The sequence below is a fragment of the Malania oleifera genome, chromosome 1 (assembly GCF_029873635.1).
Source record: "Malania oleifera isolate guangnan ecotype guangnan chromosome 1, ASM2987363v1, whole genome shotgun sequence".
In the NCBI taxonomy this organism is placed as follows: Eukaryota; Viridiplantae; Streptophyta; class Magnoliopsida; order Santalales; family Ximeniaceae; genus Malania; species Malania oleifera.
The window spans coordinates 83,674,794-83,701,229 of record NC_080417.1 but is presented as its reverse complement, the minus strand read 5'-3'; the positions used below and the strand labels follow the sequence as shown (position 1 = coordinate 83,701,229).

Genomic DNA, 26,436 nt, shown 5'->3' with positions numbered 1-26,436 from the left:
TTTAAAAATAACTATATATATATATATTATTTAACTATGCATTAAGACATATTAGTTATTATATTTCAATTCTAGATTGAATAAGAACTATTTATTATTAGAATTGGTGAAATCCCTAGAGGGGGGTGAATTGAATATTTAAAACATTAGGTCAAATATGTGAGCTATTTATCAATCTAGATTAACTTGAGTTTGGCATTTATAGAACAATCACAAATACCACAAATATATAAACATACAAGTGCGAAAATTAAAGGAGTGCAGGGAAAGAGAAAACAACATCACCGTTTTACAAGGTTTGACTATACCTGCCTACGTCCTTACCTAAAGACAACCACTTGAGGATTTCCACTATCGACTCCTTCAACAAGGCGGAGCTATCTCTTACAATCCTCCTTCATATGAGCGGAGATACCCTTACAAACCCTCCTAGTAGGCAGAGATACCTCTCTGAGCAAAAACCCTTACTTGACACGATTCCAACCCAAACCGTGAATGTTGAATGGGAAAACAAATGATTTGTGTACAAGAGTGCTCCTTCAATAGCTAATGAGTAGAATGGAAATACAAATACTAAAACACTTTTAATGAATAAGATTCGAAGCTCAATAGAGTTTGGATAGTGTTCTCAAATGACTTTTGGAAATAACAATAATGAGAGAACTTGAAGTGAGAGATGTGTAAAAGTGTTGCTCAAAGATTCAAGTATATTCATAGATTGATCAAAAGTGTACTCTAACTCTCTAAGCCTAGTATTTATAGACAAACTTAAAATATAGTTGTTTTATGGCCAACGGGGGTTTTAATATATATATTTTATTTCGAAAAATATGACAGTTTAAGAGCCAATTTTGGCTTTTCCCAAGAGTTTCGGTCGACTAGACTGAGGTTCGGTCGCTCGGATTGCAGGAGAAATTCTTTTTAGCCATTTTCGGTCGCTCGGATTGATGATCCGGTCGCCCGGATCATACTGCCTGACGTTCGGTCGCCCGTATAGACCATCCAGTCGCCCAACTGCCTTGCAATCTTGATATTTTGAGCTTTTTCATGTTCAATCTCATTTTATACCTTTCGAAATAGTTTAGTATTTCCATTAAAAGTTTGAGTCCCTAGGGACCATCTAGGGTCAAGTATGAGCTTCACTTCAAATTCATTAAGACGTGCATTTACACTCAATCCTAAATACAATATAAATGAAAATTATTTAAGTCTTCAATTCTTGCTTCTTAAATGCTCCGTGAAATATGCCAAGTGATGTGTCATTGAATGCTTCATGGCTTCTATTTTGCATCGGCCATTGTGCTTTCTTAAATCTACATTCCTATTCACATACTTAAAACACAAATGAGATGCTTTGATTTATCATTATCAAAATAAGATTAAACTCAAAAAACCAACATTTATTAATTTAAATTAACATGAAATAGAGTAAAATTTTGAATTTAACTAGTAATATTATTTTCATCATAATTTAATATGATAGTAATATGGTATAAATATATATTAATAACATGATTATTGTTAATTTAAAATAATAATATTATATTACTTTTTAAATATAAAATATTTAAATTTTAATTATATATAATTAAATTAATTATCAATAAAATTATTAATTAAAAATATTAATATTTATAATTTAAAATATGTTTAAAAATAATTATATAATAAAGCAAGTATCCAAATATCACTTATTTTAAACACAACTAAACACTAATTACAACTTTCAACATTTCTGTAGTTCAGTACTTATTAATAACAGTTATTAAATTAAGTACTTTTTCTTAAAAACACTTGTGTATAGGCAGTTCCAAACGATCCTCAAGTGTTTGGAAAAACAGTTATTGTAATAAGTGTTTGTTGTAGTGCAAGTCAAATGTCTTTTTTTTTTTTTTTTTGTAAAAGTGCTTATTTAAAGTGATAAGTGTTATAAGCAATTTCTTTAAGTGGTCCAAAACGGGGGCTAAATATTTGAAGAATTACTATACACACAAATATTTAAATATGTTTTAATAGACACATAAATTAATTTTGAGAGGTACAAAACAAGAGGTAACTATTTTTCTATATTATATATATATTTTTTATCTTTTAAAAAGTTCAAGCCTAAGATCACTAATAAAAAAATCTTGAATTTTAATTATAGGGATATTTATTACGTAGAAACTACATAAAATTTATGATATTATTGATTTTATCTTTAAATTAAATCAAATTATTTAAAAAAAAATTAAAACCTGACCTTGTTCAAAGTAAACACTATAAATCCGATTTTAGCTAATTTTAATAGATTTATTTATTTATTTTTAAAATGGTTTCTCTATTTATACAATAATTATATCCTCGATATATATATATATATATATATACTTAAATATTTGTGTAAATAGGATATAATGAAATATCAGGAAGGCAAGCTAGCCGCTAGCCAGCAGCAATCCGAAGAGCAGGGTTGAGGGCTAAAACCCTAGGGCTGTGACTGAAGCTACAATTATCTGATATAAAGCCCTTGTCTAGCTGCTTGCAAAGCGCATAGCAAAGAGGCGTAGTAGCATTTGGGAATAAAATCAACGATAGTGAATGGTGCTTTCGATCAGAAGACGCGAAAGGGGGGCAAAACCCAACAAAAACCCCAAGGCAAGATACCCTATCCCCAATCCCACCTTGAAAGCTTTTGTTTTGAGCTCTTGTCTTTAATTTCACCTATTCAGTTCCAAAGTATGAGTCGCCCAGAAAGAATTTTGGGCATAGATAGATTAAGCTTGCATTCATTATAATTGCCCTGAAGCTTAACCTTAATTCAACTCTGTCTCTTTTTCTGCCATGATAATTTGCAGACTAAGTATTTTTCTGCCATGATAATTTGCAGACTAAGTAGGTGGTTGTCTTCCTTATCTGCAATGATTTCCCAGGTGAACTACTTTGTTCCATCTCCTGTTGTTATCCAGAAACCCGTTGCTGTGCAGAGCCCATCTTTTGTTTTTGTCAAAATTCGATGCTTTCGCACTTCTAGAACTACCCACCATCCTAATCTGACTCTCACAGAGAAAGCTCTGCCATCCACTTCTCTTAGTGCCAGCCGAATATCCCGTTTTGTGAGAACAGAGGCACAAGAAGCACTCTTCGATTACCTACATTGTACTAGAAACTTCTACTTTGCTGATGCTGAGCACATTAGCAAGAACTCTCCCGCTTTTCTTCAAAAACTGCTCTCCAAGATTGAGAATGAGCAACACATTGCCCGGTCTTTGTCTAAATATTTTCGATACAATCCCATCAATGAGTTTGAGCCATTCTTTGAAAGTCTAGGTTTGACCCCCTCCGAATTCTTTTCACTTCTTCCCCGTGACTTGATCTTCTTGAGTGATGATCACGTCATGCTCGACAACTTTCATGTTCTTTGTGATTATGGGATTCCCCGTAGTATGATTGGCAAGATATTTAAGGAAGCCAAGGAAGTGCTTGGACTTGATTATGGGGTGTTGGCTCGGAAACTTCAAGCTTATGAAGAACTGGGTTTGGGTACCTCCACGGTTATTAAGTTGGTGAGTTGCTGCCCCTCATTATTGACTAGTGGCATTAACAGTGAGTTTATCAGGGTTTTTGAGAAGTTGAGTGGATTAGGGATGAAAAACGACTGGATTGGAGGCCACCTAACCAATAAGAGCATATATAATTGGAACCGAATGCTTGACACGATGGAGTTTCTTGATAAAGTTGGTTATAGTAAGGAGAAGATAAGAACTTTGTTTAAAACAGATCCTGCCTTACTGTTTGAAGGCTCTGGGAAGAAGATCTACATATTGGTTGGTGGGTTACTTAAATTGGGTCTCAGTATGAATCAGGTTGCTAACTTGATCTCGCAGAACCCTCAGATTTTGTCCAGGAAGTTTGCTCAAAAGCTTTGGCGTGCAGTGAGTTTTTTGTTAGATATAGGAATGGAAATGGAAGAAATTGGAAATATTGTATCCACCCACATGCAACTAATGATATCACATTCTCTTAATGGACCAAAAACTGTTCTGAGAAAATTAAAAGTCGGGAGAGATGGCTTATGCCAAATTATAAAGGACGATCCGAATAAGATGTTCATTTTGGCTTCTAAATCAAGTGGTATCAACATTGAACAAAAAGCTGGAAAAAATCCAAGCAAGATTCTTGAGAAAACCGCATTTTTGTTGAGATTAGGATATACTGAAAACTCAGATGAGATGGTGAAGGCTTTGAAACAGTTTAGGGGCAGAGGAGATCAATTACAGGAGAGGTTTGATTGCCTGGTTCAAGCTGGTTTGGACTGCAATGCTGTCTCAAACATGATCAAACAAGCTCCATCAGTGCTAAATCAGACCAAAGATGTGCTTGAGAAAAAAATTGACTGTCTCCAAAATTGTTTAGGCTATCCACTGGAATCTGTGGTGGCATTTCCTGCATATTTATGTTACGATATGGAGAGGATCAATCTCAGATTTTCAATGTATGCATGGCTGAGAGAGAGAAATGCAGCAAAGCATATGTTATCCTTGAGCACACTCCTTGCTTGTTCAGATAAGCGATTTGTAAAATATTTTGTTAGTGTCCATCCTGAAGGTTCAACCATATGGGAAAGTTTGAAGAAATCATCCTCCTTGTGCTAAGTTGTTTTATCCACTGTAATATGTGATTGTTTATAGAGTCTATGGATATGGACACACAAACCATTTTTCTAATGAGCAGATAGTTTGTTGTACTTCAATAAATTCATTTGAGATTTTTTTTTTTAATTTTCTGTTTTAATTGCTGTGAATAATCTGCAGCTTAGCTTCAGTTGCAATTGTAAGTTGCTTCCCCCTCCATCCTAAACCAAATGGAGACATGAAGCACATGACAATCTTTTTCATTTACTTCATTTTTCGTGACAGTCAAATTGATTGTGTTTGACAATATCTTTAGGATTTCAATAAATTCTGCCCTTTCAAATTTGTGGTCAATCTTGTTGCTACATTTTGGGCACAGTAGCTCCATTATATTTGCTGAATTTATTTCTTAAAGTACTGTTAAAAAAATGGAAACAAGGGACTGTTTTGCTTCCATTGGTTTCCTAAAAGTCTTCATTTAATTATAGGGGTTTAACCTAAAGAGTTTGAACCATGAGGTTCTTGCATCCATCAAACTGAAGAATCCAAAACTTCATTTATTTGTCAATGGGTAAAAAAGAAATATCCTGATAATGAAAACCTGTTTGCATTGACTATTTACCTTAGGGGTTTACTAGAAATTCTTGAAGTTTTTTCTTTTCCTCCTTTTTTTTTGGTGTATGAGGAGATGAGACGAGCAAAAGGTTGAAATGTAGATTTGGTTATATATTTCTAGAATAATAATAAATAAATAAATAAATAAATAAATAACACTACTAGAGACGTGTGTGGAGCACAAGATATTATTTAATTTTTAAGAGCTGCCTAATATATATATTTTACTAATTCATTAACAGACTATTATTGTAAAAATTATAATTTAAAGCATAACAAAAAAATAAATTGTAATCGTAACATTTCTTGCTATCTATTTTTTGTTTCATTAAAATGGCCCACACAATTTAAGATATGTATTTATTGGGCCCTTTTCAGAAAGGAAACACATTTAGTTATTTATTAATTGTACAAAAAACTTTTGATGGGTTCTTATTATTTTGTTTTGTTTTAAATTCACAATTACTAGAATTTAGCATTGGATTTTGGAGGCCAAAGAGAGCCGCCTGTTCTGCTATATATATATATAAGAGTGTGTGTGTGTGTGAAATTAATTTTTCCAGTAAAAGAAGAATTATTAAGATTATAAGAAGGATTAAGTGCAATAAGGAAGACATTCACCTAAGAGATTGTTACAAAATGAAAAACAAAAGCAACTAATAAGTCCTTCTAGCCTCTTATACATCTATACAAGAAACTCCTTCAAAGCATTAGATGTAAATACACCATGATGAAGCAATAGAAACTCTTACGCACCATAGCAAAGTGGAAGGAAGTGGTGCTCATTGTTAAGAACTTGTTGAGATCTTTCTTTTTGGTTCCTTTGTCTTCATCCAATGTTTATGTATCTCAGTGTTGATCACCAAAAACCACACTTAAAAATTTTCATCTTATAATTTATCTCAGTTATATTTCTTTGATAATATATTGGAAGCTCCTTCTTCTTAACTTTTTTTTTATTTCTAACACCTAATATAGAGACAGAGACACATTCTATATATGTGATTGATATGAATTTTTGTGCTTGTATGAAATATGAGCATTTTATATTTGATGTTTCTTAGTTTAAATTGCATTTTAGTCAACAAATTAGTTAAAACTTAAAAGTAGTGAATACAAGCTTTTTTTATTGCCAGTAACAAGTGCATAAGTGTCATGAGCCAAACTTGTTTTGGGCATTATGCTGGCTTGTGACTAAGGTCTTAAATTTCGATTTCGACTCAAATTTCGAAGCTCCAAAAGTACGGAAATTTCGACGAAAAATTCGATTTCGATTTGAAAAAATAACGGAAATTAGTAGTAAAGCATGGAATTCTTTGTGAAACTTTAGAAATGGTTAACAAACATAATAATATAAGTTTTAGGACTAATATATTACAAATTAAATACATCTATGTTTTGTATGAGGTAGAAAAGTTGTAAAATGATATGTGCATTAAACATATTTGTAAGATAATGTACATTAAACATATTTAGTTAATACAAATGAAATTCATAAATCATTATTATTTATTATACAAATAATGATAATTTAGACATGAATGGTTAAATAAAATGTTACTGTAAGTTATTTTTTCATATAATTTCAAAAGCACTTGTAATATCTTTTGTTTTGATAAAATAAATTGAGATAGAAATTTCACTAAAATTTTGAGATTTTGATAAATTTCGGATGACGGTGAGATTTTGACAGAAATTATGCAAAACGGAAATAGACTGCCATTTCTATTTCAAGGGTGACGGAAATCGGAAATTTTGACGGAAATTTTGACAATTTTGTGGAAATTTAAGACCATGCTTGTGACTGCTTGCATTGTACATGGAATGAGTAACCATCATGTAAGTGGTAGTATAGGTTTTATTCACTGAGTATGCTTATGCCCAAGTGTAAAGTGGGAGTATAACTCCAGGGTCGGTTTGATGTTTCATAGTCTCAGAGCTAGAATATCAAATAAAGCTCCTTAGGGGAGGGTGAGTGTTTATCAATCATTGTAAAACTCATTAGCATTTGTAAACATGTTTAGCCTATCTGCCTCTCTCGCGAAACAAATGCTGCCTACAAAGGTGGTGTTAATGAATATTGTTGCTTCAATATTTACCACTTGATTATCATTTGCTTACATGAATTGCTTGCTGCTTCTGCTTTTGTTGTGAATGTGTTCTTGTGGTGAACCTCAGTTAACATTCGCTGACTAGTTAAGCAACAGTGCTTTAACTAGTGCTGCACGGCTCTTCACAAGGTGTGAAGTGTTTGGCCCATGACAAAAAGCCGAGATAGCCCTTGTTACTTATAGTGTATCTTAGATTGATTAAAAAATTTACTAAAATTGTTTAAAACATTACTATGTAGGTGATGCTGCTCGAATCTTGGGCATATCAATAATGAATCTTTGATTTTCAATCTAGAATATTTTCTGATATGACCTGCAAGACAATACAGGATAGAGAGTTCTCTGACTTCAGCCCTCTAATGCATAAGTCTGTATTTCCCTTTGTCTCATGGGAGGTTGGTGGTTTAGAAGTTGCTCCTTTTCGCTGGATCTTTTTCCCCTTTTGCTCTTTTCTTGTTCTATTTGGAAATAGCCCTTGATTTAGGCTCCACATGAGGTTGCTGTGATTTTAGCCCCCTTTAATGCCCCAAGGTAGATGATAATTAATGCCTATTGCTATCAAGGTGCACATACCTTTTCTGGCCAATGTATCCTTAATAGGGCGCCCAAGGTGTAGTGTCCAAATTATGCAACCTCAGGTTGGCTACACTCACCGTGCTGAAATATTTCAGGTTGTAGTTAGACTCTGCAAATATCTCGTCAGTTGTTCTCTACTCGCATACATATCTGGGTTGTCTTTTTCGGTTTTCTTGTTTCTTCCAGCCATCACTTTCATCTATTACACATTGTGACATGTGCCATCATAATGAAAGCCTGTCATTGTCCGCATTAAATGCACTCTTCACATTGCAGAAATGGGCAGAAGACGTGTCCTTTGTGTACTCACATGGTAGGAGACTCATATTGAGGGAATATTAACCTTCCTTGATTTCAGTAGAATTGAAAGACAGTGGGTATTTATGTTTCATTCAATGAGATTATCTCTTCATCTTTTGCTGTTGCATTGTTCTGGAGATGACTGAAGCTTTAATTGGTGCTTTGTATATGACTTCATCTCCGAACTGTCTAACTGATCTCGGTATGTTTTGTCCTCTTCTTTTTATTGGTTTTCTGAATTGAGACATCATGCCTCCAGGTGCAGGTTGTTGCTTGATCATGATTCTGAGGAGGAATCAGAGGGATCTTCTCTGATCCATTGGATTTTGGCAGATGCATCATTCATAGGGCTGCAAACGAGCCGAGCTGAGCTTTAACCTGCTCAGGTTCCACTTGGCAGACCAGTACTTTGGCTTGCACTCAGGCACTTGCTCAGGTTTGGCTTGGCCATTGCAAACACAGAAATTTGGGCTTGAGCTCGGCTCAGGGGTATTGAAGTGCCGGTTCAAGCTCAGGTCGTTTACTTGTTTGGGCTCTAGCTTAGTAGCTTTGGCTCAGGTCTCATTTCTTAAAAGACTCACATCTGTGTCAATCCTCATCCACCCATTTTTGAGCTGCAAATAATTTATCATTCTTTGGTTCTATTTGGCAGTTTTCCATGGTATCAATTTTTTTCTCGTTGGGTAAAATGTCTTTTTGATAGCAAAAGAAGAATTTCTTTAATAGATTAAGAATATATAGTTAGGAGGATAAGACATCTCCTTAAGGGTTTTGTTTGGGAAAAGGAAAGGAAAATAAGAAGAAAACTCATTTTCCACTGTATTTTTCTTCTAATGAAATACTATTAGAATGATAATTTGTTTTAATATGACTAAAAATTAGGAAAAATCAAATATTATTGATTTGAAAAATCAAAATTTTGTTCACGAATTTGATACATTTTTTTATTTTCTTTCTCACTTTCCTTAATAATCATTAACCAAACAACATAATGTGGATTCCTTGATATTTACCTTTTCTTTCGCTAATATTTTACGAGTTGCAAACGGGCCCTAACAGAGTCTAGAAAAATCCAGATAAAAACAAAGAAACAAAACCAGGAAAACTGATAAAGAAGAGAAATAAACCAGTAGAGCACTAACAGAGGAAGATAATAGAAAGCAAAACAGAATATCAGGAAACAAATAAAGCACCACCTTACATTATTCCTCCAAAATGCCTGCAACTTCCTCTTGTAAAAAATAGCTGGGTTGCATAGCCTTCAGTCTACAAGAAAATAGAAAGTCTCATTTGAAGTACTTATATTGTCTTCTCCTGAACATACTCTAAAGCTTCCACCTTTGTACATCCCATTGTTTCTTTCTATTTTGATAGAAAAAGAACTTTATTAGCAGAAAGGAGAAATAGTTACAAAGATCGTAGGATAAGATATCCTCTTTAAAAGCAGAGAACAATTATAATAAGCCCCCCTCCAATCCCTATGAAGATTAGACAACAAACTCCCTGAAATTAACCCAAAGAGTGAGCCCAAAAGGGAGCAAGGAAAATGACTGTACCCCATAAAAGACACAAGGGAATTGTTTGGCCAATGAAAATCCTTGCATTCCTTTTGATCTACTAAGCCCAAAAAAGAGCAAACATAATGTATCTCCAAATCTTATTAGGCACCGACAATGAAGGAACAAGTGGCCAGCTTCACTTGACTTCAAACACAAAACAATATCCTGATTGATATCCTTATAAGGTCTATGCATCTGCAACATGTCATCAGTATTAAACCTATTAGGAGCCACATCCACATGAAAGCCCTGATCTTGTAAGGTACCTTTGGCTTCTAAATGAAATTAATCAAGGGGAAAGGAGGACTCAGATTTCTAGGGCTGAGAGAAGAATTTATGGAGAAAGAACCAGATGTATCCCCAATCCAATCCTCAAATCATTTCTCACTTGAGGAGGAAAATAATCCAACACTATTAACAAAATGGTCATGATTCCACATTATCAACCTCTCCCTTATTGAGATTTTTGAAAAAATGAAAATCCCAAGAAAGAGAGCCCTCCAACAAAGAATAAAAAGCATTTATCTGGGGAGACAGTCTGAAAAGATGAGGGACCAAAGACTCAAATGAAACATCCACCCAATTATCCTCCCAAAACTGAATGTGATTCCCATTTCTTACTCGAGAATGAGTTAGAATAGAATAAGTGAGCAACCTGAGAAATGAATTTCCAAGGGCTTGAGTGACAAGCACAGCCACTACTTCTTGTATCCCAAAGATGATAAACAGTGGGCACCAGGCTGTTTGTTTAAGACAACCAATCCATCCATGGTCAATAAAGCCTCAACAACCAGGCCCACCATGACAACAAGAATTTAATCTTGAATGGTGCTGTTTCCATCTTCAAAGCCAAACTATGAATTTGTAGTTGGTGTTAGGACCGGAGGAGCCTATGGGTGGGCTTGATACACATGGGTGAACACCAACTTGACCCAAAAGCTTAAGCCTATTGGGTCTTGGGCCCAACCATGTATATAAGCACTCATGATCCACTCTAATTTTCCAATGTAGGACAAATTCACAAGTGGAATTCTCAACAATCTCCCCCTCACTTGTGAGTTTCAACCGCTCCCCCTTGAACGGAAACTATCTCCCTTATGGGAGTAAGCCCAATTCCCCAACAATTGCTCAAGTGGGCCTTACCACTGGCGCCTTGCGTGCCTCAGATTGCATTTCACGTGCCTCATATTGCATTCCACATGCCTTCGAACCAATCCTACCTCCCACGAATTGACCCTATTCGAATCCATCCCAAGGCTAGATGATCCTTATTGGCCCCGGTTACACACTTAGTCCTCCAACTGTTGGCACGTCAGGAGAATTAGCTTCACGGCTCGACTTTTATGATGTCGCTCGCCCAGAGTTACGAACCGTCGGCTCTGATACCACTTTTTAGGACCGGAGGAGCCTATGGGTGGACTTGATACACATGAGTGAACACCAACTTGACCCAAAAGCTTAAGCCTATTGGGTCTTGGGCCCAACCATGTATATAAGCACCCATGATCCACTCTAATTTTCCAATATGGGTCAAGCTCACAAGTGGAATTCTCAACATTTGGTTGATATAACAAAATCTCTAGATATTGTGGATAATAGGGAGTTTAAAGTTTTTCATATATAGGCAGCTCAACATCTATATATTAAAAATTAAACCCACTGACAACTCAAGAAGATGCTGGTGAAGAAGTCATCTATTTTGAAATCGAAGCTCTATATATTAAAAATTAAACCCACTGAAAACTCATGAAGATGCTGGTGAAGAAGTCATCTATTTTGAAATCGAAGCAACAAGGCCTTCAATCAAGTGATGCCATTGATGAAACCACATTTTTTTTTTTTTGCAGAAACAAGAGCAAGGATAATATTGAAGCAAGTAAATGGCAAGAATTGATTGCGAAATAGAAATAACAATTAAAATAATACAATTAGACCAAGCATCACCGATGAAAAGAAAGGAAGAAGAAAACTGAACTAACTAGCTAAAAGACATAATTGAATTGATTGGTATCTTTATAGAGAAGCTGGAAAAAGGCCCTTTGTGCAATGATTTCTAGTTTATTTATAAGTTCCCTTCGCGTTCAATTGATCTTATTTTGTTATGTTTGGTGTGCAGGAATGGAATGGAATGGAATGCCCATTCTAACAATTTAATTCCATTCTTATGTTTGGGAATACTTGTAAAAGTGAGAATGTCCATTCCCCCAGACTGCCCTTTCCAACCTAAAATGGGAATAAACATTCCTTCAAATGTACGAAGAATGCCTATTCTCGCCAAAGTGGAAATAAGATTTGAGCCGCAACCTTACTCTCTCAATTTCTCTCCTCAACTCTCTCGACTTGTAACTTCCCAAACCAAGAGGAAGGAACAAGGGGAACACCAAATCAAAGCTAGCCATGAATTGTATCTAGTGGTTTTATCCAAAATCAAATCTAGGGTAAGTCCCCTTGTTCATCAATCTTGCTCTGTACATATTAAAATTTATTGCTTTGAATCACAATCTATATCAGCTGCTGAAGTCTATGTGTTTGGTCAGATTATAGGATTGAATCACAATCTACATCTGGTTTGAATCGGATCTATTGGCTCTGTACAGAGTCAATCGACTTTTATGATCAGGTTCTAGCCTTCTAGGATTGAAATTGTTCCTTTGGAAGCTGTTAGATGAAAATTAACTCTGCTGAAACCTTTATGCTCAGAACATTTATTTATATTGATTTTTAATTCTTGTGTAAGAAACTATGCTCTAGTAATAGAATAAATTTTAAATTAAAATCCCAGCTGCAGATGAGTTTTGCTAAAGTTTGTTAAGGTTTTGCTGGAAAAAATAAATAAATAAAGTGTGCTGTGTATGTTCATGCTTGGTTTATGTGTCAGTATGTTCTGTGTTCATTCAATACTACAGAAATTGTGTTTATGATTCTGCCAAGCTGGTTCATTGGGTTTCATGTTTCTAATTTCACTTGGTATTAGAGGGTTCTTCAAATCTACAGGTCTCACAATATAGCAATTGCATGGTTTAAAATTTTTGTGTGTAACCTGTACAACCACATATATTGGCACAGGATTTCTGTTCTTGGTGGTTCATAATGTGGGTTATCGTTACAATGTTTGCATTACTGGCTTACTATATGATATTTGGTTTCAACTTCAAATTTCAAAGGCTGCCAAAGTGGTCTTATTTACATCAACTTTGCCCTACTCCATCCCATTCAGTGTGGGTGTCTAGTTGTTGGAGGAGTTTTGTTCTTTGTTTTCTGATTTTTTCTTAATTGTTTTTGTGTGTGTGTGTGTGTGGCTTCAGTTCTTTTTAATATGGATACTTGAATTTTCACCTTCTAGCTAGATGACGAATACTATGGGAGTCTAATAGGTGATAGAGGTTTTTTCACCTTCTAGCTAGATGATGATAACTATGGGAGTCTAAAAGGTGATAGAGTTTTCTTTGTCTGCTTCTTTTTTTTTTTTGTGGTTATTTATGAAATGAATGGTTGAGCTAAGATTTTAGCAACTCATGGTTTAAGGCTTTAAGCCTGTGCTTGGCTCCCTTTTTGAGGAAGCTTCTTGTTCCAAATTTTATTTCCAAGTTTTTCATTGTATTCCATCTTATTCCTAGGAATAGCTATGTGGTGTACCAAACATAATTTTGTGTTTCTGTATTTGAATTTGACAAGTTCAAAAACAAATATGTCATTTTGAATAACATTTGGCAAAGTTCAAATACATATTAATACATTGTTTGTTATTTTTAGTGCTTCATTTACTCTTGGTATTTGTTATTGTAGAAAGCAGAATACTCTTTGCTTAAGAATAGTATAATTCATAATATTATGATGATCATAAGAAAATTCAGATGCCCTGTTTTGAATATTTTCTGAGGAAGACAATATTGTTGATAAGATGGATACTATAGAAAACATAATATTACTATGATGATCACATGAAACCCCAGAAAATGATTGTTTTGCAGGTATACCTCCCGGAATTTCTAGAACAGTAGAATCACTAGCATCTTGTTTGTTTCTGAAATCTTTTTTCTGGAATCTCCTCGTCTTTGAAGACCACAAATATGCTAATAGTACTGGTTATTTGTTGCAAAGACAGGACTGTTACACACCACAAAACGACTACATGGTTTTAATCACCATATATATGGTAGTTTTCCCTTCTCTAGCTAGATTTTTTTTTCTCTGTATTGATAATAAGACTGGTTATTTACTGCAAAGACAGAGCTGTTATAGCATGGTTATTTGTTAGCACAGACCATTAAAGAATGCAAAGACTGGCCTAGTTATTTGCTATAGTTCTGGGTTTATCATTGCATTGATTGTTTACGTTTTTTTGTTGATTGAGAGCCAGTTTGTCTCCACATGTTAATCTAATGTCTCAAAAGAAATCATCTTGTAAAGGTACAAAAGTGAAATTAAACTTTTGTTTGACGTGTTATCTGAAATTTCAGCTTTAGCTTTTATCCTAAAAGCTCTCCAAATGTGAGTTTAACTTCAGCTTTTATGCTAAAATTTTCTAGTTATCTGAAATTATTTTAGTTTGATGTGTTGGTTTTTCTCCTGTTAATGCAAATGGCCACTGTGATTATACAAATTTGAATCGGTAGAAGCTGGTTTGTGCCTTGTGCTTTCAAGACTTGACAGGGCTGTTGTGGACAGATTGAGCAGTGTCTTGGCTGACATATTTTTCTTAACATGGTCTGTTTCTATGGGTGGTTAATGTGATTGTGGACGATGCTAGGATAGGCTTTATAGGTGTTGTCTTGAATTTAAATCTTGAGAAGGCATATGATCAAGTGTGTCAGGGCCTTGTTGAAGGTTGTCATGATATTGATATTGCTGATCGCAAGGTACAAATCTCATCTGCTGTATTCCTTGGGCTTTTGGGGAGGTTTTAAGCAAGGTATCATCGGCTGTCTTTTAAAGTGTAAATGTGAGAGCTAGCATATTGTCTTACTTTTGATTTTAGCTGCTCTTTTAGAGAATAGTCATATTCTTGGTTTTGATGCAAGGTATCATCTGCTTTCTTTTAAAGTCTAATTGTGAGAGCTAGCATATTGGCTTAGTTTTGAGTTTTAGCTGCTCTTTCAGAGAATAGTCATCTGCTGTTGTAATGGGTGGCCAGAGAGGCTGTGAAGAAGTGCAGTTTCTCATTACAAAGAAGTGAGCTTTCCTTGCCCTCATTTGGTTTGCAGAATCAGGCTTGGAATGGAATTAAATTTCAGGAATGGAATCGCTTTCCTACATTTAGTTTATGGAATCAAGGGAGAAATCGTATTCCAATTGGAATCAAATTTTTGGAAATGGGGAAATCGTGATTCTAATTCAAATAGGCTGGAATCTTCCTCCCCCTTTCATGAACTTAGGCACAATGAGTCTTACTAAGAAGTTTCCTTTTCTTTTTATTGAATTGAATCCTTCCTATCTTAGTGTGCCAAGCATGAAGAGATGTCTTTTCCGTAAGAGAAAGGGGTTCCTCTATTGACCTTTTATGGATGAAGTGAACCCCATTTCTAAGTAAGAAGAAAGGGCATAGAAAGAATGAGAGGGGCCCTCCTGCCGTCGTTTCAGTGACTGATAGGGCTTTCCTCAACTCAGTCTTTTTGGTTCTTGAGAATGGTTGCCACCTGTCCCAGGACCTGAATGATTATCCTTGCTCGATGGGTCTACATCCATCCCTGAATGTCGTCGGGTATTGAATAAGAAGGAAAAAGGCTACTCAGGTCTATATCTAGAAAGGAGGCTGGATTGGAAGATTGGAAAGATACTCATACTTCCACTTGACTTTTTGTTTTTCCCTTCTCCTGCCCTTCTCAATCGAAAATTTAATAACTGATCTTTCGTCCCCATACTTCATCTTCATACCAATGGATCCAACTAATAAACCTCATATCCTGAGGCATGTAGAGGGATCTCTCTGATGCTAAGTGCACTACATCTCCTGTCCAAGTGCAGAATATCTCTTGTCCAAGTCCTTCGCCTCCTTCTTCTGCCATTGGGAATGGAACATCTCTCTACTTGCTAGTGGTAGAAATTAAGGCCGGAATGGAAACGAGTAGGATATATGCTCTCTAGCTTAGCTGGCTATACCAGCAATTCATGACGATGAGAAGACGCTTCTCATGATGATAGGTGATAGGTAGAGTCCCGTATCATAAGACCCATTCCTGTTTCGCTCTATAAAATCAAACTCATTTTATAATATTCAATATTATTAAAATAATGACTAATAATAATTACACTAACAATAATATTTATTATTATAAAAATGTTAATAACAACAAGAACAATATTAATAATAAAAAAGATCAAAATAACAATTGTTATTATTTTAAAGACAATAATTATTATAAAAATAATAACAACTAATAATAATTGCAACAAGAACAAAATTTATTATTTTAAAGTAACAATAACAACAAGAACAATAATAATAATTGTTTAAGGATAATAATTATTATAAAAATAGCAATAACGACAATAAAATAATAATTACCCTAATAATTACTATTATGAAAATAATAAAAAATAATAATCAAACAAAAGTAACAACAAATAATAATAATACTAGTTGTTATTATTATAAAAATAATAATTAATAATAATTACGATAACTATAATATTTATTACTATAAAAATAATAATATCAACAAGAACAATAAGAATAAAAAAGAAAAGGAAGAAAATAATTATTATTTTGACTTTTAAGGATACTAATTATTATAAAATAATATAAAACTATTAATAACAACTATTAATAATTACAATAACAATAATATTTATTGCTACGAAAATAATAATAACTACAAGAACAGTAATACTAAAAAAGGTAATAATAATAATTATTATTATTTTAAGGATAATAATTATTATAAAAAATAAAAAATCAGTATTAACACTAATAAAAATCATTAAAAAATATCAAATGATGGAAAGAAATCGAAATTGGATTCCTATAGCCATTTCATGCTACTAATTGAACGTAACAATTGCATTCCTAAAATAATTACATTTTTGCCTTAACTCCATTCTTCCCTTAATTCCTTTCGTAATTCAATTTGATTCCCAAACCGGGGTAAGTATTACCACCAACGGTACTTATGTTTCATTTCCGGAAACTTTGTTGCTTGCTCTGCATATTTTAAATGCATGGATTTGGCTCATGAAACTCACCTTGAATTACCAAAAATTCAAATTTATCCTCTAAAATGCACTCTCAAAAAATAATGAGTTTAATGGGTCTCTTGACTCTTTTACCTCGTATCTGTCGCCTTGCTGGTAAAAAATTTTTGGCTCTTTTTTGCTTTATACTAGCATTTTTGGCTGCATTTCTTTGAAGAAATTCACTACTTTGGGTGAGTGGGTGTAGGGTACTCTTCATGTTTTTAGTTGCTGCTGTTCTTACTATTTTGATCCTGTTTTTCTTTTTCTTTGCTACTTGTTGTTTTTTAAGCTGATTTTATTTGTTGTCTCTGTTTTTTTACTGCTGTTTTCTTTTTTCTTGAATAAAAGCCTGAAATGTGCTCTTTTTCTGTGCTATTTCTTTGTTTACTTTTTGTTGTTTTTTGCCTTTTCTGTTGCTTTTATTTGCTGTTATTTTTTCAGCTTAAAACTTCATCGCTGGATTTTTTTTCTTCTTGTTTTTGTTTTTGTTTTTTATTGCTTTGTTTTGTCTTCTGTTTTTCTTTTTTATGCTCTGCTGAAGAGATTATTCATTCATATATTATGAGAACATTTAGCATTCTAATTTTTTGGAGCCAACAAAAACAACAACAAGAAGAAGCCTCAAGTCCCTTTAGGTGGGGTCGGTTACATGAATCCTTTCTCACCAATTCACCCGATCGCGTTTTACTCTATTAGATTAAGGGCTATTAAATCCTTACTCATTATCTCATTTCAAGTTATTTTAGGCCTACTCCACCTCTTTTCATGCTAGAAATAATAACTAACTCACTTTTCCGCACAGGTGATCTACTAGGCCTGCATTTCAAATGCTCAAACCATCTAAGTCGCCTCTCTCGTATCTTGTTTTCAACTGGTATTATACCTAAATTATTGCGTATATGCTCATTTCTTACTTTTATCTTTTAATGTTAAACCACTTATCCACTTTAACATACGCATGTCAACAAATTTTTCATACATATTTCTTAATTGCCCAACATTCTGAACCATAAAACATAACTTGCCTTATAGTCATCTTATAAAACTTTTCTTTTAATTTTAAAAGTATTTTACGATCACACAACACACCTGATGCACTCTTCCATTTTAAGCAACCTATATTTATTCTATGTACTACATCTTCTTCAATTTCCCTTTCACCTTATATAATAGATTTAATATATCTAAATCTATCAATGTTAATCGCTTGATTATCCAATTTAATCTTCTCTCTATTGTTACTCTTTACATTACTAAAATTACATTTTATATATTCTATCTTATTCCTACTTATTTTGAACCCAAGTATCCTTAATTTCCAAATAAAGCTACCGTTTTTGTTTTAATTTAAAAAAAATTGAATAGTCACTTAATGCAAATTGCACTTTGCCCTTTTCTATTGAGGATGGGCTTGTAGATTATATATTTTTTGTTATTTTATGGCTACACTTCTTTGCTTTCTCTTTCTCGCTTGGTTTCAAGGATGACCTTGGAAGACAGTTATGGTCTGAGTGAAAATAAATTGTATCTTTGACTTTTTTTTTTTTTCAGTTTTCTTTCCTAAAAGCTTTTGAAGTTGAAGACAAAATGAAACTTTAAAAGATGCACTATGGTTTTTTCCTAACATTTTATCAATTAATACAAATTTACGAACACATTGTTTACATTTCTAGTTCTAAGAGATCATTCTATCCATTTTAGTAAATATCAACATTTCAGTTTGTTTATAGCTTTCTTACCAAATAACTCACTTATCCTTTCACTATATTTTTTGTTGTTCTATGGCTACACTTCTTTGCTTTCTCTTCCTCGTTTTGTTTTTAAGATAATCTCGAAAGACGGTCATGGTGTGAGTAAAAATAAATTGTGTCCTTGGCTTTGTTCCTAGTTTTCTTTCCTAAAAGTTACCGAAGTTATAGACAAAATGAAACTTTAAGAGATACAATCTAATTTTTTCCTGAATTTTTCTCAAATAATACAAATTTATTAACACATTATTTACATTTCTAGCTCTGAGAGATCATTCTATCCATTTTGGTAAATGTCAATATTTCAATTTGCTTATAACTTTCTTACCAAATACTCAACTCAACTTTACCTTTCACAGTGATGCCAAATAATTTTTAATTTTTACAATCACTCCAATCCTCTGTCTCTCTCTCTCTCTCTCTCATGCGCTATACTTTACATATATTTTGTTAACTGACTTCTAGCATTCTTAAAAGTTAGAACCCATGCATCACTAATTGGAGAAGGTAGTTATTCTATTTTTGCAGTGGATGAGAGACATGTAAGGTGGCTAGCCTCTCAAATGAAGAAGTTCAAGTTTGGAAAATGGGAGAATCCATGTTAAGGATTTCTTCAATTGTCGAACTATGTTGTATGGAAAAGTCTTGTGGCTAATAATCACAAACTTCTAGAGGGTTTCGAATGTAACAGGCGTTGCTCCGATACTACCCTGACAATGCTTCGACAATGATGCCAGTATGCAATTGATGGTCCTATTCGTCTCTCTCCTCCTCTATTTCTTCCTTGTGATACTATTACTCCCTCCTCTTGTGTATTCGTTGCGATGAAGATTGAGTTAGGTTTTGATGACCTGAGCAATTCATATGAAAGGAAAATCCTTTGATCTGCATTTAGATCAGGATGAAAGGAGATCATTGTTTTACTTTCAAAATTTACTTTGCAATAAAAATTTTTATTGGACATGACAATCGAAAAATAATAAAAGTATTTTGAAATTGACCTTATTAATTTTTTTTTTTAGAAATTGATTTATATTTTTATTTTAAGTATATTTAAATTCATATAATCACTTAAATTTTATTTAAATTTAAAAATATGTAAAATAAATAATTTAACCTAAAAAAATTAATTTTGAATATTAAAATTTCTGACAAGTTGTCAAAATAACTGAAAATTATAAAATTTTATTTTTAATTTTTTGATAAATACCTAAAAATCGATAATAAAAACAGAAAACTGAAAATATAAACAAATATGTCTTTATAATAAGTTTTTTCATTATAAAAAAAAAATAAAAATAAAAAATAATTAGTTTGTTGTTATATTTAACAAATGCAGGTGGAATTTGCGAGCCGGCTAGTCTTAAAAAGAAGGTGTGGGCTCTTTGATTGATTGAATTTTAATGAGCGATGCAACTACTGTGAGTGGCTACCGTGCTCCATGCGGACCATAAGAAGAGCCAGTCGAAGACGATTACCAGTCGTCGTTGAAGTTCCAAGTTGCGACCAAACCTCTTCCCACTACTGAGTCTCTCTTCAGTCTTCGTGCATCGAGGGTACGTGTATCTTCATTCTGAAACCCTAGTCTCTCTCTCTCTCTCTCGTTGTAACTTCCGTTGATCTCCTCTCTTTAATTTTTTTTTTCCTTAATAGAAGTCTCTCTAATCGTATTTGTTTACTTGGCGAGGAGTTCTTGCAAATTCGTTCCTGGGGACTTTTTTTTGGAAATTTTTGAAATTGATGTCAACGAACGTGCGAAAGTTGCTAAAAACTATAGGACATGAATGGTTGACTTATTATGGATTTAAAGCCCTAACCTGGCTTGGTGCGTTTGGTTACTCAGAAGAAATAGGAAAGCAAAGGGAAATGAATTTTTGAATTTTAACCTTTTATGTTCTTTTGGCTAATTGGTTTCCTGTTAGATATGAGGATACTCTACTCTAAGCCAAATAAACAAGAAATGTGAAATGGAAAATATTAAAATATCATGTTATCCACTTTCTCTCTGCTAGTTAGTGTGGCCTTTACATTCTTAAATTGTGCATATCATAATTGTGGGATACTTATTTCTGTTGCAACTGGATTTGGAGACCAACATACATGTCTCATTTTCTAAAGCATTTTAATTCTTATCAAAGAATGAAGATAGCATCACCTGTAAATTTGTTATTTTATGTATTTTATTTACTCAGAGCTTTTCCATATGCATTTTTTTTTAAAAATTTTTTTCTGATGAATAACAATCGATTTTTTTTTTTTTTGGAAAGACCAAACCTTTATATACAATGCATACGGGTAATGTACCAAGAAGAAATGAATAAAAATCAATCCTGTGCATTTACCGACAGGACTAGAAGACTAGAATGTTTTTTGATAGAGTAGGGGAGGCAGTGTTGCATACAAGAGATCGCCGATAAACAAAGACGGCCGAGGGGAAGTTTGGGCAATCACTGTGGCCTCTAGTACCATGTGACAGGTAAAAGAGAAAATAGGGTGATTAGGGCTGTAACAGATGGAGTTGGGGATGTCGGAATGATGGTAGAATAAATTTGGGGGGAGGGGGAAGGAGTGGGTATAAGGATGAGGCAAAATATGCTAGAGAGAGAGGGGGGGGGGGGTAGAGAGAGAGAGAGAGAGAGAGAGAGGCTTTGGGATGTGAATGAGCTGAGAAACCCCCCAAATGAGGTAAGTAAGGGTAATATTTATAGTGGTGCAGGTGGTATCGTGGGTATTATCGAATAGGTGAGGCTCTTATGCATGAGAGACAATAAGAATAGGGTGGAATGTGGTTGGTCAAATAGATTCAAAAGTGTCTCTTGCTGGTGAAAGTGAAGGGTTGAGTGAAGTGGAACCATTCATCCAATAATGGCATGTAGGTGGTACTTGAGCACACTAGAAAAAGTAAGGTGTGTAGGCTTCCTTTAATGGGCCCCAACCTAAGCCCACCAAGTTAGTTTTCTATGATTCATCCCAATAATCCTAGGTTGATAAGGATCCTTCCCTAATCCCCTAATTAACTCTTCTATGATGCATTTTGTTCCTAATGTGCTCTGTGGTCTGCAATCTCTCCCTTTCTTATGGCCTGTTCATGGTTGTTAAAATCACGATTTAGTTTGTGGATTTGCATGATCGTACAATCCCACTTTACCAAAACAATCTTGAACTTTTATAGAATTGCAAATTGGTAGGATCGGAGTAAGATTGCTGTAGGATTTGTAGGTTCAGTGGGATTGGCAAGATCATGGTAGGATGCATTATATTTTTAACCTTTAGTAAGTTACTTGTAATGTGGGCATGTTGTTTGTTCTCTCTAACTTGTACAAGGAACGGACAACTTAAGAAGTGATTTGATTTATATAATATTGAAAAAATTATGGCAATATAATATATATGTTTAACTTGATGTACATTTAGTGGTTCAAGCTTCGAACATCAATTTTTAGGTTGAGGGTATAAGGAGATTTTTAATACACTAATGCATTGGGTGATAGTAATGATGATGATTTTTTTGATGGGCTTGATGAAGCATCTCAATGATATCAACCAAATAATGTCTTGAATGTTGACACTAATGATAATGAGATAGCTTGATAGCTTGGTGTTTGTTCTCTATTTGCTAACTTAAAGGTACATTTTAGATGTTTATGTTGCATAGGTGTTTGTTAACAATTTTTTTTCATAGCCAATGTTTTTTTTTTTTTCATTTTTTTATATAATATTTATTCCTTTTTCATACTAAGATGATTTGATTAACTTATTAATGTAACAATTTGAACATTTTAAGTCTTTGTTACATGAGGGCTTTACCATATGAGTTATTTTGTATTTTCTTATCTTGAACGCTTAAGTGGACTGTCGACACCCTATTTTGTTTGGGGCTTATATAACAAAACTTGGATTTTAAGGTTTAATTTCTGTACCCACTTTGGTCTTTTCATAATCAAAAATTGAATTTGTACATGGGTGTATAAAAAATCATTAATAATGGGAAAATATAGGAAAAAAAGTGAATACATGAAATAAAATTTTTTTTGAATGCATGAAAAATATAAAAAAATAGAAAAATAAAACTAGGAAAAAGAAAAAGTTTGGTGGGCCAGCTTCTTCATGCTTGCACCTGTACACATAAAGGAGATTTCAATTAGACATGTAGATAATTGCAAAATTAGAATTAAAAGATAAAAAATCAATCAAATCAATTTAAATTTGATTGATAAATTAAATTCTGATTGATTAATCAAGATTAATGGGGTTGTTACCTTTTGAGCCTATTAATGGGGTTGTTACCTTTTGAGCCTATAAATAGTGAGTTTCCGGAGGCAAAGAGGCACAACTGGGAGAAGGAATTACTCATTAAAAAAAGACTTAAAGGAAGGAAATTTGGAGAGAATTGGGGGTTGAAAAAATATTTTTGAGAGAATTGAATACAAAAAGGTGAGGGAAAAATTGATTGATCAAAGACTGAAGACTGAAAGGGTTCGAGTTGTAGAAATTGGAGAAGACTCAAAAGGTTGGATGGTAGAGACTTTGAAGAGAGTTCAAGCAAAGGAAGAGCAGGTTGGCAGAATAGTGGAATAGAGATTTGTATTAATCAATTTAATTCTATTTCAATTTTTGGCATTGCTGAATTTTAAATTCAAGTTGGGATTTGAGTTTGAAACAAAATTTTGAATAACCATACTGGAAAGCTCAAGTCCAAATTTGGATCCGAATATCCTTTGATCCGACTCGGGTCCAAGTCAGATGACATGAAGACCCAGGACCCAGGTCAACCTTGACCTGGATTCGTTGACCCAAACGGCCAAACCCAGTGATCTTAAAACCCAAGAACCCATGATAAATCATATTGGGTATAACCCAATGGGCTAAGCCCCAATTGTATTCAGACCAAGCCCATTTAAAGTTTAAACTAAACCCCACCTAATTACCTGGACCCAAATCAACCTATCAGCACAATTGTTAGAACCAAGCCCAATTAAATCCAATTCAATTCAAAGCCCAATTGGGCTAAGCCCTATCCTAAGCCCAACCATATCAACCTGATCCCAAATAACCCAAAAGTGTATTTGGTTCCTAAGAAAATTTGTGAGGAAAAAATGAAAGAAAATTCAAAGAATCAAAGATAAAAATTGAAATAAAAATCAAAATGGAAGTAAAAACTCACACGTGGGTTTTAGATCCATACTTAAAGAAACCGTCTCTACTTTTTTCTTCATTTGAATATGCAAAAATAAAAAAAAAAAACAAAATGAGAAATTGAAAAGAGAGAGAGCAAGATCGAAGAAAGAGAGAGATGTGTACAGGAGAGAGGGGGAGGTTAGAGAAGGTTCAGGAGAAGAAGAGGAAAAGAAAAGAAAATAAGAGAGAAAAGGAAAGAAAAGAAAAGGAAAGTAAAAAAAGGTTTTTTTATTAAATGTTTTTCATATATATATATATATATATATATATATATAAAATTAGTGGGTCACGTGGCGTAGTTAGGACCATGTGTTTGGGGAGCAGTGTGGCGCGATTCTGGCCGTCCAATGTGTGTTTTCTTTGGACGGCTGAATCGCTATCATTATGACGATTTGTGACATGCTTCCAGAGTCCATAGCATTTAGCCACATGGCGGGTGCCGTCACGCTAACGTCACCCTGCTATAGTAAATTCAAGAAAATAAAAACTAGAAAATGTAAAATATAAAATATCAGCGACACGTGTCATCACTATTGGCTGACATGTGGCAACCCTCTTCCCCAACCGGGTCAATCCAGTTTGACTTGGGTTAGCCTGAGTTGACCCGTTTTAGACCGGTTGAACCGATCTGACCTATCCCGAACTACTGGTTTGTTCTTTTATTTAAAAATTAATTTTTAATGGATTTGTTTAATTTTTAAAGATAGGAAAAAAATAGTGAAAAAAAAATAAAAAGTAAAAAAAAAAAAATTAAAATTTGTTTTGAGTTATTTTGACTTAGATAACAAAAAAATGAAAAAAATAAAAAATACCAAATTAAATAAAATGGAGACAAAGTCTTTAAAAATCCCAGAGAATTGCAAAAAGATATTGGAAAATTTTTAGAAAATTCTTAAAAAATTTTGGAACCCTGAGAATGTTTTAAAGACTCCTTTTGCTCAAATTTGATGAATTTGTTTGATTATTATTTGTATATATATTTTGTTTTGGTGTGTGTGTCCTAATGATTAAACAAAGGGTAAAGAGGTATTTTAGATTTCACCAATATTAGTTCTGAGGGGGGTTTTTCCAATAAGATCCTCTTTTTTGAAGGTCTTATTATATATTCCTAAATTGCATCTTATTTCACGTTTTCTTTTAAAATTTTAATATTTATTTGCTTTTTGAGGAGTTAATTGAGACCATTAGATTCAATGTAGGGTTAATTCATAGTTAATTAGGTACCGTTCGTAGAACGGGTATGTAGGGGGTGCTAGTACCTTCTCCTTGTATAACTGTACTCCCGATCCCAACTCTGGTAAAAGCAGATCGAGATTACTAGTTCCTTGACCTTAAGATTAGTTTAGAGATCAATCAACGAGTAGTAATTAGATGAACTAACCGCATCTAGATAAATAACAGGTTAGTGGCAACTCCATCGAACCTTCAATATTATCACCTCAGCCCTCACCATTATGGACCCTCCTCCGGGATGTTGCAACATGGACTATTTGCGTAGGTTTAATAATTTGGTTTTATGCTTGGAGATCTACTACAAAAGCTATATATCTTTCAAGAAGATTAATGGAAAATTTTAGTGAAAAGGACTTGCATATGGTTTTTTTTTTTTTTTGGATAGGATACGTAGGGAAGTTCTATGGTGGGTTTTAGAAAAAAAGAGTGTGTGTAGTAGGTATACTGATGTCATTAAGGATATGTAAGATGGAGTAATGACTTGCATTAGGACCACAAGTGGAGAGGCTAGGGAATTTCCAATCACAAAAGGTGTACATCAAGAATTGCTTTGAGCCCTAATCTTTTTGCTCTAGTGATGGATGAACTTACTAGAAGTATCCAAAATGAAGTTCCATGGTGATGTAGAACAAGAAGCAAGACTTTGGGAAGAGCATGTTGGAGAATAATTAAGAAGAAGAGGGTTAAGGGATTGTTGGGTTTAATTAGTGGTTTATTATGTATTTTGTTTAATTAGTATATTGTGTGTGTATTAGGGGCTTGTTTGTAGTATTTGTGTATTTTAGGGGATGTTTGTAATGTAACTTAATTTTAGGGGTTTATGTGTAATTTTATGCAAAGAGGCTTTCTTATAAATAGTGTGTGAAAGCCATGTTGTAGGCAGCTGTTGATGAATTTGAATTGAATTCGATGTGAGTTCCCCCCTTGGTATCTTCTTTCTCCTCCCTTCCCCTTTCATTCTCTCTTCTAATTTCTCCATGGCTGCCGAACCTTGATGCGGCCCCTACATTAGATAACGTATGTTGTTTGTAGATAATAGATATGATATTGTCTTGATTGATAAAACTAAGGGTGGAGTAGAATCTAAGTTAGGATTATGGAGAGAAGTTTTAGAATCTAGAGGTTTTAGGATAAGTAGAAATAAGACATATTTATGAAATGTAAATTCAATTATAGTTGGAGGAGTATTGGCGAAAAGATTAAATGTGATGATCAAGAAATAGTAGATTTCAATACCTTGGATCTGTTATGCAAGTTGAAGGAGAAATTGAAAAAAATGTAATACATAGAGTTAAAGAAAGTTGGGTAAAATGGAGTAATGCTTCGGAAT

The 26,436-nt window shown here is 33.7% G+C and overlaps 2 protein-coding genes across 2 annotated transcripts in view; both read left to right on the top strand.

Annotated features, from left to right (window-relative positions):
- The first annotated feature begins 2,388 nt into the window (after window positions 1-2,388).
- On the top strand, window positions 2,389-4,736 carry LOC131157237 (transcription termination factor MTEF18, mitochondrial-like). Its single transcript, XM_058111227.1, has 2 exons — window positions 2,389-2,637; window positions 2,870-4,736. The coding sequence occupies exon 2, from the start codon at window positions 2,901-2,903 to the stop codon at window positions 4,632-4,634; it is 1,734 nt and encodes a 577-aa protein (XP_057967210.1). The 5' UTR covers window positions 2,389-2,637; window positions 2,870-2,900; the 3' UTR covers window positions 4,635-4,736.
- Window positions 4,737-8,474: 3,738 nt separating this feature from the next.
- The window catches only part of LOC131157228 (uncharacterized), a 76,184-nt gene continuing 58,222 nt past the window's right edge, over window positions 8,475-26,436 (top strand). Inside the window, exons 1-3 of the mRNA XM_058111216.1 lie at window positions 8,475-8,730; window positions 17,750-17,821; window positions 20,035-20,251. The gene's annotated coding sequence lies outside the window, so the exon portion shown is untranslated. The remainder of the gene's footprint in view (window positions 8,731-17,749; window positions 17,822-20,034; window positions 20,252-26,436) is intronic.